We start from the raw sequence: 18,814 nt of genomic DNA on the forward strand, positions 1-18,814 counted from the left end.
TTGACCAGCAAGGACCTCGGTGGTGGTGATGGTTAGGAGAGGGTGGCTCAAGCCGTGTGGGCACCACCGACGAACGCAGCAGCAGCGAAGCGAGCCAGCAGCACACACGGCACCGCAACACCGGTCTCACCGCCGCAGACGAAGTCCCGGCGATGGAGGAGGGTGAAGAACAGACGGAGGAAGAAGTCACTTGCGGCAAAAGAGACCAGGAGGGCTGGGAGTTTCTTCCGGGAAGAAGAAAGAGGGGAGGATCGGACGGAGTGGGGAGAGGGAGGAAGGGGAGGAAAGGAGCAGCTCCCGCGGCCAGGCCACTTTACGCGTCATCCTCATCATCGTCCTCAGGGTCGTCGTCGCCCTCGGGATCATCGCCCTCCTCGTCGTAGTCCTCTCCATCGGGGACGGCGTCGTCGTCATCATCGTCGCCACCGTCCTCGTCTCCGGCGCCCTCCTCGTACTTCTCGTCCGACTCGCCGTTCTCCTTCTTGTCTCCTGGAGAGCCGCGGAAAATGCAAAGGCACCGTTGGAGGTATGAGGGGCACCATTGAATTCCTCTACTTTCTCAAGAACAGTTGCAACAACGTATATCATTCACGAGAAGGCAACCAAAAAGCAATTATCAGGACCACTGAACCTGATGGTCCTTTGCCTGCTGCAGAAAGCATCCTCTTAAGCCACCAGCCTAGGCCCCATAAAGAGCAGGGAACCTGAACCTAACCAATCATTGACAATAAACATTTTGGGGTTCTGGTACACTCACCGACTTGCACATTTGAAATCTAAAACGTTTTCTAACAGGTACTGAATTCTACTGTGACGGAACTCAACTGTATTGCTTCGTATGGTAATAAATTGCAAGGCGGACATTTTCGAGGCAATTTAGGCATTGCAGCAAATAATTTACAACTGCAAAAATATATCGAAAGTAGCCACGCAGTTCCCCATCATTAAGACATGCAACTTATTCTGGAAATAGAGCCCCGCCGTCCTTACACAAGTGTCTTCTTTCTTGGAAATGAGGGTGTCAACGATTTCATGTGCACTCACCTGCACTTCTTGCTGCCAGTGCAAATTTGAGCAAATAGGAATTGCTCGTGTACTAAATTCCCCAATGCATTACTATCCAAGAGTGAGTGGGATGCAACGTTGACGCTACATTGTACAAAGGGACCTCTACGCCTCTTTTCAATTGCAGCACATTAAGTTCCATGTTTGTTTTTGTTTAGCCAAACCAGTTGAGTTTGCTAACTGGCAACGTCAGACATGAATGTGTTGCTGTCCCAACTGTTTGGGACACATCGTGCACATAGGGTATGTATGACTGCGCTCTTGAAAACCCCAGGCAACCAATTCTTGTGGAATGCATGTCCTACAGCCCATACGCAAGCCAGCGTTTTGCATAGTGGGGTAACTGCGAGGAACCTCTAAATAAACGGGTGGAAATAATTTTACTTTGAACTAAAATTTCGGAAGTCTGAAACGTGGCATCACCTTATGCGCCCAAACAATTCTGTCGACTACAAAACCGCATGAAGGAATAGGAAAGGTTGCACATTGTTGTTGCTTCAGCCGGGGACAAGATTTTAGACGTCTCTTCTTAACCTCACATGCAGTTTGTTGGCAGCATTCCCGTTGGCAGGACAGTTGTTCCTAGCACAAGTACAGAGAACAGCCAATTACCCCATTGCGACACAGTGTGTACAACTGCACACACTACTTCTAGTATTTGCATTTTTCACTCCATGGAATTGTGCTGCCATCTCGTCAATGCCGCACCCTTACCATCCACCAATACTTTACCAAAACGAGAGCAAGAAGAGTGCCTCGGTGGAAAGTCGTATGCAAGCCACACTGGACCCTGGCTAAATGACCAACTGCACGACGAGCATATCGTATAGTTCAAATCTGGCACTGGCAGCTACTAGAACACGTGCTACCAGGAACGTGGGTTACGTGACGTCTAAGGTTCATTTGCGACAACATACTGAAGCATTTTCAGCGTGTGCTTCAAATCTTTGAGGCAACTTAAATCCTTACATTTAGCCGGAGTGGTGAAACGAAGGCCGTGCCCGTTTAGCAGGTCCTTTAATACTTTAGTACTTTAATAATGCATCCACATTGAGCTCAAATTTGAACTGCAGTTTTTCATGCCAAAGCTGCACCTGGGCCACGGTGGATTGAAAACCATTTTTAACCAGCACAGAAGAGCTTCGTATGGCCGTAGCCAGAAATTCATCTGGCACGTCGTGTTGGGAAACAAAACTAGCCACTTAACGTTTGTAAGCTGTACAGACAGAATGATACCATTCATGTTGCGGTTGCCCTTCATCAGATAACAGTGTCTGGCAGCTGTAAAAATGCCAGTGCTATCTTTTATCTCAAAAAGGAATGCCAGGAACCAAAACTGACCTTTGTGGTCCGTCTGCAGATACCAGGCGGGAAGACGGCAAGCAGGGAAAAAAAAGAGAGAAACACAGCGAGTTACACACTGCACCAGCACTGCTAAACAATCATGCCGACCGCTGCACCGAACACTTTGCCTGCATAACAAAACAGCCTGGCATTTCTATATATTCAGTTCCCCTTTCTTGGCTAGAAGAAGCCAGCACTGTGCTGTGCGTGTATGTACAGATTGCTATCTTTTAATTTATTAGGTTCTCTGCTTGATTGCGCCATACATTGCATTGACTACTCTGCAAAAACATCCCACGCAACCAATTAACCAATATTTGGCTACCGTTAGACTTGTCCTTACGGTAATTTCCTTTTAAGCATGTGGCTGCTGGCCTTGCAATTTAACCACACGCAAGTTGACATTTTCACTTTACAGTGCTTCCCCATGAATGATTCCACCGCAACAATGTACAGCCTAGTAGTACTTTAGAATTGATTTTCATGTCAGCCACATAATCACATCACAGTCAGGTTCGTGCAAGATGGAACTGTTGTTTTGTGTTCGATTTCCATAGCACGAGTAATGACCGAAATGCCATACTTAGGGGACCCCGTGTGATCACGTTCCTATGGGTCTTGCTAATACATGACCCACACGCTTAAAAATCATACAAAAAGTCTTAAAAACCAGTCTAAATGTTCACAACGACCTAGTTTCTTTCGTTTAGAAATACAACCCACCTTTATTGAAATAAAAAAAAGATGCATTTTGTATATCTAGTTTTCATTAGATGGCGCGAGTGGTCTTCCATGCATTTATTTTTTTTTACTACAGAAGCAACATGTCTAAAATAAGCAAACTAGGCCGTTGTACACATGTACAGGGTGTTGCGACGATAATTGAAACACTTTAAGTTGTTGCAACGACGGAACCACCTAGGGTATGCAGAGCGAAACACACATTTGGGATTCACGGTAGAAAGGAGCCAAATGGTGCAGTAGACGATCAGAAAATGCACCTAGGAATGAGCTAGCAGACGATCAGAAAACCCAGTTTTCGGGCTCGCACGTCCGCTTTCCCATAGGCGAAAATCATTTTTATTTATTTCCAGGATAACCAGGGAAGTACCATCGCTGTTCCCAGTGTCAAACAAAATAGACCACAAAATGCGACCTTCGTGTGAAAGTTTGAGCGCGAACAGAGCGGCGGTTCCCTCAGGAAAATTTTTCAAAGTGTTCCAATTATCGTCGCAACACCCTGTATATGTACCTTTAAAACTTTTCGCATTCGTACACAATGGTTTTTAAGACCATGAGTCATGACGTAAAATATCCCATAGGAATGTTAACAGGTGAGGCCCCCTCAATGATCTACAGACACTTCGTTCTAACAATTTGGAAGATTCAAGGATTGAAATAAGCTCAGGTTATTTGGTTGTAACCTAAACCATGACTGACCCTAGCTTTATACATACAAAGATTAGCTCAGTCATTGTGTGCAAGTCAATTCAGCCAAGAGATCAAACACTCGTTCGGAAAAATCGGCGTCAGCCATCGAAGCCACTATCAAATAGGCCAAATTTTGAAATACAAAAACACACTGCGATCTTTGCAGCTGAACAGCAGTAACCACAGTTCCTTCAAAAAGAGGCCAAGACGACTAAATACAAAAACACACTGCGATCTTTGCAGCTGAACAGCAGTAACCACAGTTCCTTCAAAAAGAGGCCAAGACGACTAACGGCACAGCGATAAGCAATTAGTTGCTCACCTTTTGAACCTTCTTCTTCACGTCATCGTCGTCGGTGACCTGCAAAGCAAACAAACGACAGGGTCACGAGAGGCACGTTGAATTCCAGAAACTACAAACACGACAAACAAGACTTTTGAACCTCCCAAACTAACAGTTACACTGGCTAAACGGTTAAAAAGAGCCATTAGAAAAGAAAACACGTAGGCTGGTTTGCAGAAGATTTACATGACTGGGCTGCATATTGCAACCATTTGTATAGAGGGCTGTGTGGACACTAGCAAGGAACACATTTTGCTTGCCTGTTGCACCTGCAACGTTTAAATTTAGCATGGGGGAGAGAGAGAGAGAGAGAGAGAGAAAAGCTTTTGTCAAGATTTCTGGCCTGAAAACCAACTAAATAAAATGTGGTAACTAGCAACCCCTTGTGATAATGCTCTGCACTGTCTTTGTTTCAAAGAGCTTCACAAGGAGTGAACGATTCCACACAAAGTCAACTGAAATGAAAAGCAGTGAAAATTTCTTTCACTTTATTTTATAGAGTATGAGAGTGGACAGGGAAGGAAGACACACTTACAAAAGTACCCACTTGCATTATCAAGAGAGATTATTGCAGGAAGTCCGTATAGTGGGCTAAAACCAAACAATAACACGGCAGCTTTGTTGTCACGACTTTTGTGAAGCAGGGACACATGCACTGGCTCAACAGTACTGCAATAATTTTATACCTCTCATATTCTCGACTTTATTTACGGCACCCATTACTTTATTTTGAAGCGTTGAGCTGTGTTACACTTGTCTAAGACATTTCAGTGTCCGTGACAGTTTTAAGTGTCCATCTGCATGTTTTCATTTACCCCATATTTTTACGCCTCGTAGCCAGAGCCTCAGGCCTCTTGTTTCAATGTCTTACATTGAACACTTTAACAGGGCATCTGTAGGGGCTAGTCGGTTCTGCATAACTTGAATGGAGAGAGCTTAAACTTTGACAGTAAACAAAGACGAGAAAGACTACAACACAGGACGGAGCGCGACCTGTGTTGTAGTCTTTCTCGTCCTTGTTTACTGTCAAAGTTTGAGCGCTCTCCAGTCAAGTTGAACACTTTCCCGTCTGAGAATGCAGCTTGAAACGACTAGATCGATGCCATCTACAGATCAGAATTCTTTGATCCTACTGGCACCTTTTCCGGCCAAAACTGAGGGCTTCATTCCCTACAGGGACGAGACGAGCACTTGTAAGGTGCAATTAAGACGCAAATATGGGCTAGTCGCGCGTCCATTGTACGCAAATGACTTCCCGGCAGACGCGCCTGGGCGCGCGCGCGATCCTCCAACAACAAATTCCGATCAGGCGCAATCACGTTAGCCGCCCACGCGCAAGGAATGACTCGCCGGCACCGAGCCAGCGATCCTCGTTCAAAGCGCGGCGCTGGTATCGCAAGCGGCGTTAAGAAAACAAAAAAGAACAGTGCGGCTCGGCGATACATTTCACGCCAGCTTCCCGTTACATCGAACCTAACAGGCCTGTTCGTTTACAAACCGGCGTCAACGCTAGCGCCGACAGCGCCCCTGGCGGTTTTCCGCCGCGGCCGAAAAGGATATATATATAAAAAAAAAAAGAGCGAAACCAAAAGAAGGCAAGCGCTCGTGACGTACAGCTGCTGTTATGGCAACGGGTGCGAAGCGCACCAATGAGGTGCCGAGGAGCGCCCCCCGCGCGAGCCAATAGGAAGGCGCGCGCACGTTTGAAGGTGAACCCGAAGGACGGCACAAGATGGCGGAACCGGCGGAACGGCGCGCCGGCGCCGCTAAAGAAAAAAGAAAAGGAAGGAAAAGGGGGCAAGCCGCGCGCGACACCGGCAAACACACGCTTAGCGACGCTAATTGATCATGAGCGCGCGCTCTTGAGCCAGCACCAACAAGTAGGCGACAAGATGGAGAATGCCGCCGATGACGCCGACTTCACCGGTAGCCGCGATATGGCTTCCCACCGCGGCGACCTCCTGACGCAAACGACTAAATTTAGCCGCGAAAACGCAGTCTCGTCCGGGACTCACGCTCGTTTCTTTATTCGGCCGGCTGCCATCGCGCAAGGCGCACGCTTTTCCGCCTCCTCAGAGCGCAGCTTAAAAGAAACGACCGGCAGGCCGATCAGAGATGATTCTCTTTCGCGCTTCCAGGTCGCGATCATCTATCGATCTTTTTCTTGAACGCGGAGCACCGAATCGAAGCGCGGACAATTCACCTCTCTCTTCCCCTGCAGCTAGCGAAACGGTTGATGTTACCCTCTCCAACGAACTCGGCTCTGCTCTCTCGCATCTGTAAAAAGTTGTCTCTCGGCTGTCTTCTTTACGGCTGCGCCGACAACCTTTGGCGGTACGATCGCGGCGTAATCGCACTGGCCGGCTAAGCTCGGCGTTTTGTTCTTCCGTAATCTCGCGCCGCCCTAAGCGACGGCCTTCCTCCGACCGACACAGATTAGATACGCCGGGCTCAGGAGTGGGTCTCGACAGACGCCCAGAAAGCGAAAAATAGTGGCTAACAGCGCAAAAGCTGCTCCGACGCGTCGCAACGTTACCGCTATCGGTCGCACTGCGGCCGGCGAGCGAGCTTGTGCAAAGAGCGCGATAACGAACGGCGGGAAAAACCGCACAGAACTCCGCAAATGTGAACAGAGGAAAAAAAAAAAAAAAAAAAAACGCGTTTGCAATATAAACAAGCAAAGCTCCGTCGCATCAACGCGGGGGTTAAATGGTCTCTGCTACTGGAACGCTTATAAATAGCCCGACCGCGGACCACACGGAAGAGAGGAAAAAAAAAAAAAAAAACTGAACCGCAAGTGACCCGGAACTCTCGTCGCTCGAAGTGAGCCGTAGCGTACGCCTACGCTAGGGTCGTGGAAGAGGCGGGAACGGTGCTTCGATTTTGCGCGGCGCGGGCAGGTGAAGTTGAGCCGTTTAAAAGTGCCGCCTTGTACGGGAAGACGATTTTTAAGTTTCAATGAAGAACGCGAGCTCGCGCGCTGCGAATCTTTCCGGCAACAGATGTACCAGTCAAAGCTGGAGCTAGTGTGTCACTAAACACGCCACCCGAATTGGGATCGCCGGTTAAACTGAAGCGAAAGATCGCCGCTGTGTTCCCAAGCGGCGTCCGAAAAACGTGACCAAGACGCGCTACGCTTTGTTCGCGGCTTTGAAGAACTGCACGCAAAGGGCAAATAAAAAGAAAGAACTAAGCGAGCGCCAACGGAACTCGAGGCACGCAGCGGCGTAAACAAGACCCACAGAAGCGGAAGCCGAGACGATGGAAAGGATGGGAAGGGGGGGATCGCACGGCCGCCGCGGAGCAATCGCGAAGCGCGTGTGAAACCGCCGGCCGCCGACTGTGAGCGGACGGACGCGCAACACGAGATGTAAAAACCGCCACGACACCGAATAAAGCGTCCAAAAGAGCGGAAAACGCGGTAGCCGGCGTTAGGCTTAGCGCGCTCACCATAATGACTGACGTTAATTCAAGAGGCCGGCTCGGCGGGCCGCCAACAGGAATCGCGCACGACACACGACGTCGGTTCCAAATGGAGGATGGAAACGAAACCGAACACTTGTTCCACCCGACGTTCCAGTCGTCGTCGTCGTCGCTTGAGAGCAGCTCGATGCGGGAGATAATAAAAGCGAAGGCCGATGCGGCGTGCTCGTCGAGCGGCGGCCAATGTGGTGGCTTGCACAACGGACATTGCGCCGGTTCCCGGCGCCAGCACTCACCTCGGCAGACGACCGTTTCTGCGGAGATTTCTCCGTCTTGGCGTCGCCGGCACCCTTCTCCTTGGCCGAGATGACTTCGTCGGCCTGCTGCGTCGCCACATCGGCTTGCTTGTCCGTAGAACTCATGATTTCTGTGCGGATCGCAGAGAGCCGATGCAGCTTCTCGCCTTTGTTCAAATTTGTAAAAATGGCGCGTGGAACAGCACGGCGCAGACGAGCAGAGTTGCCCAACTTTAAAGTACCCCCTAAGAACCCTGCTACGCAATAATTCGCTTTCAAAATTGATAACACAAGTTAATTTAATGCAGCCGCTCGACTAATCTGGCTAATTTTTGCGTGACACTAATGCCGAAACGACGCTGCTGGCGAGAGTTCCAGTGCTGTCCCCCTTTGCTACCCCCATTTTTTGTAGCAACGGAAGTGACGTCAGGGCAACGTTACTACGTCAGTTCCTCTTAGAAACTGGCAAAATGGTGAGAAAGTCGCGTTATTTGGCCGGCTCGACTTTTAAATCGTAATCAATCGCGCGTATTAGTTTTCATCGACGTTAAGTAATGCAGAGTTGAGCAGAGTGAACGTATCTTCTTAATTTAACATATAAATTACGCGCCTGGACGGCGTAATTTGACTCTATCAGTCCTTGTGAAGTCGCTGTGGCATAACATGGTGAGGGGTCGGGGAGCGGGATTGAATCGCGTGGGGGATTATTAGATATGCATTATATGTGGATCAGGAATTGTAGATTGGCAGCAAAAGTTAGAAAGAAATACTTGTAATTGTGACGCTGGTTCCGTTGGCGGCTCGGCCGAATATGTCAGATGCGCAAAAATTCAGTCATCCGTTGACGGTGTCATGTTAAAATCGTTTTTTTTTCTCCCCTTTCTCTCCACGTGCGCGTGTGTGTGGTGTCAGGTGAACGTGCCGAAACAGAGGCGGACTTTTTGCAAGGGGAAGTGCAAGAAGCACACCCTGCACAAAGTGACCCAGTACAAGAAGGGCAAGGATTCTCTGTACGCCCAAGGTAAGCGACCATTTCGATATTCGTGTTGAAAACGTCAGCAGTGTTGCGGTAATGTCTCACTGTATTTTTTTGCACCCTGTGCTGAGGCGGAAAAGGGGAGACTAGGACACGCCGATAAGACCAACTTTTGCAACAAAAATAAACAGCAGTGATAGCTGTATGGCTTGGCGCAGACGTTCATTTGAACAACGAAGCTGTTTGCACAGTATTCTAGTGCCAAAAGGGCAAACAAACAAACTCACTGGCGAGCTTTTGTAGACAATACAAAGGTGATATCCAGAAGTTCTATTGAACACCACAGCTCTTTGTACAGCTTATTCACGTTCTGGTTCAAAAAAGAGAAAACAAAGAGCTTTGTGGTGGGGTCGTCTTTGAGGTTAATTTGGCTAAATGGCATTGGTTGTTTTCGCGATTTGAGGGGGGGGGGGGAGCCTCAGAACTCAAATTCTGAAAATGTTTTTGCTATTTTTTTCCCTCAAATAATTAGTTGTGAATGCGTAGCTACAATCTGCTGGCCGTAGACGTGTTCGCTGTCATCGGTTGGGTGAAGTAGGCCCGAAGGCCTTGGGGTTGCAGTTGATTGAACTGGTGATGCGCTGTAGCAGGTACCGCAATCTAGGAAGTAATCTGTGGCAAGAAAACAACTGCACGAAGTGTTGCCGAAGCATCTTGGACCCGTTTAGTCGAGTGGACCGTTCCACACTGCTGCATGTTCAACCGTGCGGCAAAAGAATGCTGCTGCGTCTTAGTACGCCGAATTCGTGCCACTTTTCTGGTACCACTGCTCAAGGGTTAGGAGCTAGCCAACTGCTGGGGTTGGGTCAGCGTGCGGCCAGTACTGGTCTGTCGAGTGCCCGTGGTTTTGTGTGGGTGCACCTTTCTCAGCTCACAGTGGAGTTGACACTGAATGTGAAGGGTTTGGGACGGATAGCACTGGGCCCTGCTCCCCCATTCTTTCTTGGACGTATGGAAAAGTGATAAACTTTGAAACTGCAATCGGGAGTTCCATCGTGCGTGCAATATGCTCAGTCCTAGCCCCATTCCATACGAAGGGGGCCATTTCTTTCCAAACCGAAGTGATGTCTAATACTTCCAGTATTACCTAGCCTTTGTCGCTCCTAGTAAGCTTCATCTGTATGTCACGGCATTTATTTAGTCATTGTCGTCGCCTAGCTTTCTCACTAGGGTCGGGGTTGCACTCGGTGTTCGTGATAACACTTGGTAATTCCGCTCCCTTGCTTTAGTGGGGAGCTAAACGAGATGAGGCATCGCAACACCAATTCTTGCGAGTGGAGGATGACTAAATGAGGTCCACACCCCCTTGTGCTGTATCCCAGTATTGGGCACAGTGGAGAGGGGATGAATACGGCTCTTTGCCTTGGCGAATGCTGGTTTGAAGCGGATTTGTGTGTGTGTGTGTGCGGCCTTTAACGGTCTGTGTGTCTTGCCGATTAGTCGTGTGAAAGGGGAATCGGATGTGCTAACGGCTGTTGTTAACCCCCTTTGCAGGCAAGCGCCGTTATGACCGTAAGCAGCGGGGATATGGTGGTCAGACCAAGCCGATCTTCCGGAAAAAGGTGAGGCCCTCCCTGCGCGAGTCTTCGCCACATGCACCCTGCACGCTTTGGCCAGTCCTGAAGGCCTTCTGCAGAAGCACTGACCTATCTCGTAACTGCATCGCGGGCGGTTCTGGATCCCCTTTCGGGCCATTGGCAATAAGAAGAGTGACTAGATGATGCCATTCCTGGACAAAGGATTTGCTGCGTGAATTAGGCATAGGACATTACCTTATGTCCGATAGAAAAAGGTTCAGTCTTAGACATCCAGGTGGAACAGCGCACCTTCCACCACAGTTGCCAGCGGTTCTGCCCTTTGGGAGTCTTCCTGCAGCAGCCCTTGCTTTCGTCACCTTAACTGACCCGTATTACGGAGAGTAATGGAAGGCCCACTCTCATCCAGAGGCGTCTGTGCCCTTTCTTCGCGAGGACGTAAAAGTGTAGCGTCTTCTAGCGTGCGTGGCAGGTGGTACCCAACTGTGCTGGAGGTTTTTCTGCCCTTCAATCTCGCTGCGAGATCAATGTTTTGCCAACTTGTTCAGGGGCTGTGATACCCAAGTCAGGACCGAGGGCCTGGCAAGGCTGCTGTTTTGACCAGGCGTCCGAGGCCTACGACATCTTCTGAAGTTTGCAGGGCTTCGATTCTGTCTACTCTGGCTGTATCTGGTTTTGCACCACCTGCAGAGACCGGTAACGGGGCTTTAAGTTATCCCAAGGTGGCGTCTAGCTTGGTTCAGTGTGATGGCAAGGTGCTGCAACACTGAGTGTGGTGTTGTGTCCCTGGCCGAAGTGACACCTTTATAAATTTCTGTCCCGGCTTTTAGCAGTACTGATCTTGGCCTTCCGGAAGGAAGCCGGCAGAAGTGGTCGAACGGCCAGAGTTGTGACTGGTTCGTCTGGCGGGTGCCTGTGCTCGTGTCCAGCTTTGAGAAAGACTGCAGCTCTATACTTGCTTGACAGTCACTGTGTGGGCATGTTCATAGAAGAACCACTTTGTTTGGCTACGTAAAGTGGACAACACACCAGTTTTGCTGCTGGAGCACCACATCGTCGGTGTGGCGGACCGGCAGAGTAATAACAAGACGGGGAAACGACGCTTCCTGGGCGGCCGGAGATGGCCACAAGAGCTTGGCCGAGGTTTAAAGGGACAGGCAACAGATTTTTGTCGCTTATGTTTTCTCTCCCAAATGAAAGGGCATCACTTTAAGCACCTTAACCCGAAACGGTTTTGCTGATAGCGCCCTAGAACTGCTCAAATTAGAATCTCTAGATCTATGAGCCATACGTGTCCCACCTAAAGGAATGCTGGTAACGGTGACAGTGAGCCGTGCGGCATCGTGCTTCTAACTGCACGTGAGATTAAAAGTGGTATTCAAAAATTTGCCCCCAGTTAAAATAACAATAATGTGCCGTCTTTCCTGTCCCTTATGGGGTTTTTGAATCGCGCATTGAAACTGCTGGAGTACACCCGCCGTGGTGGCTCAGTGGCTAAGGCGTTGCGCTGCTAAGCACGAGGTCGCGGGTTCGATTCCTGGCCGCGGCGGCCGCTTTTCTGATGGAGGCGAAAAGCAAGAACGCCCGTGTGTACGAGATTTTGGCACACGTTAAAGATCCCCAGGTGGCCAAGATTAATCTGGAGCCCTCCACTATGGTGCGCCTCATTGCCTGCGTAGCGTCGGCGCGTCAAACCCTACAATGAATCAATCGAAACCACTAGAGTTCAGTCACGTACGGTAGTGTCACAGTTAGACACTACATGGCCTCCACAGACTTCCGGAACTTTAGTTAACACTTAAAATTATTTTTGCCTGTTTATTTAGAAGTTCTGGTGCTACCCCAGTAGATAAAACGCTGAATTTCATGCGAGCCAGAGGACGCGCACTCCACAAAAATCTGTTGTCTGTCCCTTTAAGCTTGCGTCATCTGCTGCAGGAGAAGAAATTGCATGCCCACTGCGATTGGCATTTTGCCGTGCAGCAGCGAGATGAACTGTGGCCACTATCATTTCGTCCATCAGGTGCTGCTACCCTTTCCTTTGCTATCCCAGTTCTGAAGCTTTGTAGTTCATGTTGATTTTCGTCGTGACTATCTGGCCACTTGCTTGCGCTTCCCGCAATGGGCTGTTTTGCTGCCTACTCTTGCTCCGTGGGCAGATTACACCTTCCCTTTCCAGCTTTTCGTGCACCAGTTCAGGGCGATTGTGGGATCGGAAGTGAACTGTGCATGCTTGGCCAGACGGGAACATCTAATCTTGGTGACAGTCTCATTCTTGAGTGCCCAGACAATGGAAGCATAGTTTCATGCTAATATATACTGAAGGGAAATCTAGTAGTGTTTAGGTGAGCCACATGTTTGCATCGTTGCTTGGCATGGCTCGCCAACAAGACCAGACGTTGCCTTTGTTGTGTCTCCAAGAAAGCAATTGAAATTTTTTTTTTTGGCAATGGTGGGTAGGTAGGTCAGCCCTGCCTGTGTAAACGGGTGTATGCAAACTTTGAGGTACGCTAGCCATAGAGTGGAGCACAACTTGTGAAATTTCAAAACCACAAGGGAGGTAATTCTTGATGGTAGCTTGAATGCATATCCTAAAGCTTGCAACAGGATGCCTGGTCTCGCACAAGCTTCTAGCATGCCTGGCAACTACTCATGTTCTTTGTCTGCAACTGGAGGGACTGCGCCCATTTTGTTTCTTGCCCTTCACTGTTTTGCGAGTTGTCTTAATTTGTTTTCTAATTGGGCTGTGTAAATTTGCGCCTTATTTGCAGCGTTTGCAGTAACTTGGGATATGTTAACTGTTCTGGGAGCCTAAACTCGGCGCGGAATAGACCGATGGCTGCGTAGGAATTCGGTTAACTCTACCAGTCTCTTTCAAAAGCTTGCTTGTTTGAAACGCTTTGGGCATGTAGCTCAACGTTTTGACGGTTGACTATGGCTGGCATGTGCCGACCCACCCGTTGGCACTTGAAGTCATCGTTGGGACGGGGAAGAAGGGGTGTGAATCTTGTGTTGTTGTTTGGCTGTGTGTGCCTGTGCTGACCGGCGAGCACTTGATCTGGTGCAGGCCAAGACGACCAAGAAGATTGTGCTGCGTATGGAGTGCACAGAGTGCAAGAACCGCAAGCAGCTGCCCATCAAGCGCTGCAAGCACTTCGAGATCGGCGGCGACAAGAAGCGCAAGGTACGGCATGGTTGAAAACGCCCCCCCCCCCTTTCGGACGCGGGGCAATTGGGCAGAAATTTAAGCTCTTTTGTGAAATTTGGCATTGATAGTGTAAATGCAGCTGCATGCGTTGGGTTGGATTGCTTACGGGTGGTCATGACTCTAAAACAGCTCCTTTTAATTTCCAAGTAAGTTGCCATTAATTGAATATGCCATTATTTTTGAGGCGGTCAATCATTTTCTAAGATAATTAAAGATAATTAGACCTGTTTGAAGGAGCAATAGACAAAGCAGTGTTAGTCGCAGAGCTGTAATCTTTATACTTTCCAACACTATGAACCCTGGTGAGTGCAATAAGAGAATCGGTTTTTTGATGCACCGCTTGGAACTAATTTTACAGCTCATTGAACTTCGGTGGCACCAGTGGCAAGGAACCATTTCGAATGTCCATTTCGAACACCAAATTTTAATGAGCTGTAAATAGTTCCAAGCGGCGCACCAAAAAAAGATTATCTTATCAGGGCTCATAGTATTGGAAAATGTAAAGATTACAGTTTTATGACCAACACTGCTTTGCCTATTGTTTGACCAGAAATGGCTAATTATCTCTAATTATCTTAGGAAATGATTGACTGACTCAAAAAATAATGGCATATCTGAAATCAGTGGGAAAAAAGTAGCAATATGGCAAGTTTCGCAGAGCTTACTTGAAAATTGAAATAATTTTAAGAGCCATGTCCCCCCTTAAGGGGGGTCAAGTCTGCTTCCTTCTCTGCCTGCAGTGCAGTTCTTTGAGTGGTCCAGGTATTTCTCGCTGTGAGTAACGCAGCATATGTTGCTGCACGCTGGAATGCCGCTGTAGTTCAGGGTGTCTAGCGACCGGGAAAACTGGGAAAAGTCAGGGAATTTTGAGCCACCGGGAAAAGTCAGGAAATTGTCAGGGAATTTCTCAATCAAGTAGTACCAGTCAGGGAAAACCACTTCGGGGCCTACCCACACAGTTTTAGAATAGGGGAAACCAGTGTTGGAGGCCCCCAAGAAGTTACCAAACGCAACCCGTTCGCGTGCGATGGAAGCGTGAACCGCATGAATCGTTTTCTGGTTTTTTGCAAGCGAGAACGCACCGCGCACGCCTGAGGCGCGCTGATGCCACCGCGGAAACTAACCGCTCGGTGCGTGCTGAGTGGCAGGCACCTGCAACATGGCGGCGGCACCGGCCGCGGAGTAGTGCGGTAGCTCAGAAAACCGCTTCTAACCGCTCTTTAAAATGCTACTCAAGGCACAAACGCACTTGCTTGTGCAGGGAAGGAGCCACCGCAGGCACGAAATCGTCGACGCGCCTGAATCGCATGCAGAAACTCGCCGTGCGGCTTGCGCAGATCACAGCTGGCTTAGGTTTCTGGGTGCACTTGCGCAGACGGACGATGTAGATGGTGCCCAAATCGCATGCACAGCGCGCCTTTTTTTTCCAGCGAGTTTTAAAAGGCAGCGCTTTTTGGGAGCTAATCTTGAAAGAACTTTTCTTATGGGATCAGGAGCCAGAATTACATAATCAGAAAGGAACATGACATGGTTTAGCGTAAACCGCATGGGGCGTTTTCTGCTCGCGAAAACGCGTCGCGCACGTCACAAGCGCGCTGACGCGGCCGCGGCCGCGGAACCACCCGCAAGCTGCTTGCAGTGCTGCCGGCGGCGGCTTCGACTGCGAAGGGGTGTCGGGAGCTCAGGCGACCGCTTCTAAGCGCACTCTACAATGCCGCACAAGGCACGCACGAAGTTTCTTGTGCAGGAAAGGAGCTTATAATGTGGGTGAAAGCTGTACAATAAACATCATCCGCACGGCTAGTAAAAGTGCTCGTGCAATACCTGCCGGGATGGTAAGCCTAAACATCTCTGGCGGAGCCAGCCGGCTGTCTCAAGTGCTTCGAAACTGCCGCCATGAGGCGCGCGGCTCCCTATTGGCGCAAGTCGTCAGGCTCCTCCCACTGCCGTGCGCGACGCGCATCATTTTCTGAGCGAGGCAGAAGCTGCCGCGCGCGCGAATCGTCGACACGGGCGTTGAAAAATCGCGCGCGCAACACCGACGCGCCCGAATCGCGGGCAAAAACGCATCGTGTCGTTCACGTTGCACGTCGAGCCAGGACAATCGAGAAGAAAAGCAAAAGGTGCTCGCTGAAGCGCAACTTGAAGCTTTTATCCCACGAGATGAAATGAACTCTGAAGCCGTAACTGAAGGCACACAAACCTCAAACTGAAGTTAATCGAAGTGCATTTTGAGAATTAGGGCACTTGCAACAAATGTACTTCCCCCGTACGGTAGAATGTTTTCTCTATGCTTTTTATATGCTTCACGGACCATTTACACAGAATGGCGCATGTTGTGTAGGTCAGGGAATTTAGACTGAAATGGTCATGGAAAAGTCAGGGAAATTGGATTAGGCAATTTGCTAGACACCCTGATAGTTGAAACCTACATTATGTTGTCTGGCCACAGTGGTCCTTCATTGCTCTGTTGTTTCAGTGCTTTTTTTTTTTCATTATTTCTTATAAAATTTTCTCCGAAATCTTGCTCCTTGCAGTATAAAGATACTCACTCAAATTTTTATCTCATTTTGGCCTTAAGATGCTGCTCACGAGGGTATAAATGTGTTTGGAAGGCGGTTGAAAATCTAAGTTGCTGGCGGCGTTTTTTGTACTGAAGACTGCATTTGAACTGAATGTCATTGTATTAGTTGTGTAGAAGCGCAATGGTGTCGAGTCAAGTGGCATTGGATTGTAAGGCCTTTGAAATGCCCGTGTAGGGGTGCATGGAAGTCGAAGATAGACTGCTGGACCAGTTGGTTTTCTGTTATAAATAAAAATAAATCCGCTAGAAAAGGGTGCTGCGGAAAGCCAGTAGGCTCTTCCGATGTAAATTTCCTTCGGCGCATTGTGATTCCGCTTTAGAAGGGAAACTAGCTGTGCAACACGACCAAATCGAACGCCGTTCACGTTGAATTGTTGGGAAAGTGTGTTGTATCACACCACCTCTCTCTAGTCCTCTAAGGCACAGTACGGTCAAGGGCAGAGGAAGTCTATAGTCATCTCACAAGCTAGCTGCAGCACTATGGAGGCTACATTGTTATCAATAGTGCGCCCACTGAGGGCGCCTAATCCGCCGTGAAGGGGGTCCTGAAAGAACACTCCCTTCTCCCCTCTCGGCACGTGGCACCGCACGGCCCCGGCGCCTTTTGTCGCTTCCTTCGCGGTGAGTTAGGCGCCCTGAGGGGGACAACAATGTCGCCTCCACAGTGCTGCAGCTAGCTTGTGAGATGAACTATAGACTGTTTGTTTCACTGGGTAGATGGGGCGTATTTTTTTACTTTGTGCCACGTTGCAAGGGGGTGTTGTATTGATGTCTTTCTCTTTTGCCTCTTTCTCTCCTTCCAGGGACAAATGATCCAGTTCTGATCCGGCTGTGTATATTCCATCAACCCGCACTAAAAAGAGAAAAAAATGTCTTCACCTGTGTCTGCCTGCTTCCTTGTCGGACATTGCACATTTGTGTGTGCTGTGTTCGGCTGGTATCGCTCTCTCCTCATCACCTGGGTACGAGCCACCACCAGTGACGGCTGTTGACTGTTTATGATCTCTTTTGACATGTTTGTCGCTGGTGTTGCAGCGCATGAGCTACTGAGCACAGACCTGAAAGGTCTAAATGCTCTGGCCACTTGTGAGCTTTGGAAGATCAAACCCAGACCCCCCCCTCCTCCCTGCGATTCTAAAGTAGAAGTCACAATTACATAGCCATGAGTCCACTGTACTATTGAACCTAAATAGCAGGTTTTGTGAGCTGTTTTTAAGGCCAGAGACGGGCAAAACATTTATAGCTTGTAGAGTGTGGCGTTACTTGACCCTGTATTATGAAGGGGGATTGGCTGGGAATTGCAATACCCAGTGAAGATGCACGGAGGGTTGTCATCTGCTTCAGGTCAGCCCCCATGTGGGCGAGAAAAGTTAACTCGTGAAACCTTTTCAGTCTTTTTTTTTTTTTAATTTTGTGCTGGAAGGAAGGGGTATGGTGGTAGTGCTAGGAGGAAGAATAAATTTAGAACAGCTGGGTAGCTTCAAGTGCTTGACAGGGAGACCTGGGAACACTGAATGCCAATGGTGTTCTCTATTGCTTTCCAAAATTTCCTTAATTGAATACGGGCTTTCACTGCTCGGATGGTTTGCCAGACCAGGTACTATAAATCCGAGCTGGTTGGCGAGTTCCTACTGAGTTGGGTGCGTGATGCTGTGTCACTACGGCAGCAACTATATGGTATGAACCAAAGTTTGTGGCCTCTGAGAGGGTGTGAATTTGGGGGGGGGGGGGGGGGGTTCTTTCTGGAGACATACCCCACTCCAATAAAAGAAATTGTGGCCACTTTGCAATGTAATACGCACCCAGTGCATCATGATTGCAGAGTGGCCCAGGCCCAGACTTTTTTTTGCCTGTCCAAAGCAGCTCCGTATTTTATTTGCCCATAAAACATCTATGGCGGGAGAAGTTCTGGCTGCTTGGAGCTGCTCTGAGCAGGCGAAAATAAGACCGAATATTTAAATTGTACGCAGATAAATCATTAGCACCTACACAGACGCAGCATGTTGCCCCGGAAGAGCAGCCATGGCAGCCACTTGTTTTAAAACAGCATCTCAATTTCTGCTGAGCATGAGGTCATGGGTTCGATTCCCGGCTGCGGCGGCCGCTTTTTCTGATGGAGGTGAAAAGCAAGAACGCCCGTGTGTTCGAGATTTCGGCGCACGTTAAAGATCCCCAGGTGGTCAAAATTAATCCGGACCCCTCCACTGCGGTGCGCCTCATCGCCTGGGTTGTGTCGGCGCGTTAAAATGCACAACCAACCAACCTAGCTCGGGCCCTCGTGCTAAAGTCTCTTCATTAGGAGACAGCCGGTCCGTAGAATGCCCGGAGTTCCTCACTGACACGAAGGCCGTGGGCTGCCAGGAGTTCTTGCATCGCCTTCACGTCCACGCCAGGACTCTGGTTGAGCCATGTGGCGTTTGGATGGCAGTGTCCCAGTAAACGTGTTGTACTGATGATGGGTGGGAAAGGCAGTTGGGTGTAGGGCAAGTGGGGCACGAGAGGAACCCATGTCTTAGTCCAAATTTTGTGGGCCAAGCCGGAAACACGCA

The 18,814-nt window shown here is 49.2% G+C and overlaps 2 protein-coding genes across 3 annotated transcripts; one reads left to right on the forward strand and one right to left on the reverse strand.

Moving 5' to 3' along the window:
* Positions 1-168: 168 nt before the first annotated feature.
* Positions 169-8,263, reverse strand: LOC144144237 (uncharacterized). Its single transcript, XM_077675601.1, has 4 exons — positions 7,903-8,263; positions 4,163-4,201; positions 2,407-2,419; positions 169-489 (listed from the first exon to the last, which is right to left on the reverse strand). Exons 1-4 carry the CDS (start codon positions 8,026-8,028, stop codon positions 314-316), a joined length of 354 nt encoding a protein of 117 aa, XP_077531727.1. The 5' UTR covers positions 8,029-8,263; the 3' UTR covers positions 169-313.
* Positions 8,248-17,139, forward strand: LOC144144238 (large ribosomal subunit protein eL42). 2 transcript variants are annotated; one of them, XM_077675602.1, is made up of 5 exons: positions 8,248-8,375; positions 8,815-8,923; positions 10,433-10,500; positions 13,541-13,657; positions 17,069-17,139. In XM_077675602.1, exons 1-5 carry the CDS (start codon positions 8,373-8,375, stop codon positions 17,087-17,089), a joined length of 318 nt encoding a protein of 105 aa, XP_077531728.1. In that variant the 5' UTR covers positions 8,248-8,372; the 3' UTR covers positions 17,090-17,139. The 2 variants fall into 2 exon arrangements, with proteins under 2 accessions (XP_077531728.1, XP_077531729.1); XM_077675603.1 differs by lacking the exon at positions 8,248-8,375 and adding an exon at positions 8,544-8,568.
* Positions 17,140-18,814: the final 1,675 nt, after the last annotated feature.

This window comes from Haemaphysalis longicornis, unplaced genomic scaffold (genome assembly GCF_048455015.1).
Source record: "Haemaphysalis longicornis isolate Haplotype H1 unplaced genomic scaffold, Haemaphysalis longicornis Haplotype H1 scaffold_67, whole genome shotgun sequence".
Taxonomy (NCBI): domain Eukaryota; kingdom Metazoa; phylum Arthropoda; class Arachnida; order Ixodida; family Ixodidae; genus Haemaphysalis; species Haemaphysalis longicornis.

Coding starts and splice junctions, on each gene's coding strand:
- LOC144144237 (XM_077675601.1), bottom strand. CDS start 8,028: ATGAGTTCTACGGACAAGCAAGCCGATGTGGCGACGCAGCAGGCCGAC. Junction 4,202..7,902: donor AGAAACGGTCGTCTGCCGAG/GTGAGTGCTGGC, acceptor TTTGCTTTGCAG/GTCACCGACGACGATGACGT.
- LOC144144238 (XM_077675602.1), top strand. Junction 8,924..10,432: donor GGATTCTCTGTACGCCCAAG/GTAAGCGACCAT, acceptor CCCCCTTTGCAG/GCAAGCGCCGTTATGACCGT. Junction 10,501..13,540: donor AGCCGATCTTCCGGAAAAAG/GTGAGGCCCTCC, acceptor GATCTGGTGCAG/GCCAAGACGACCAAGAAGAT.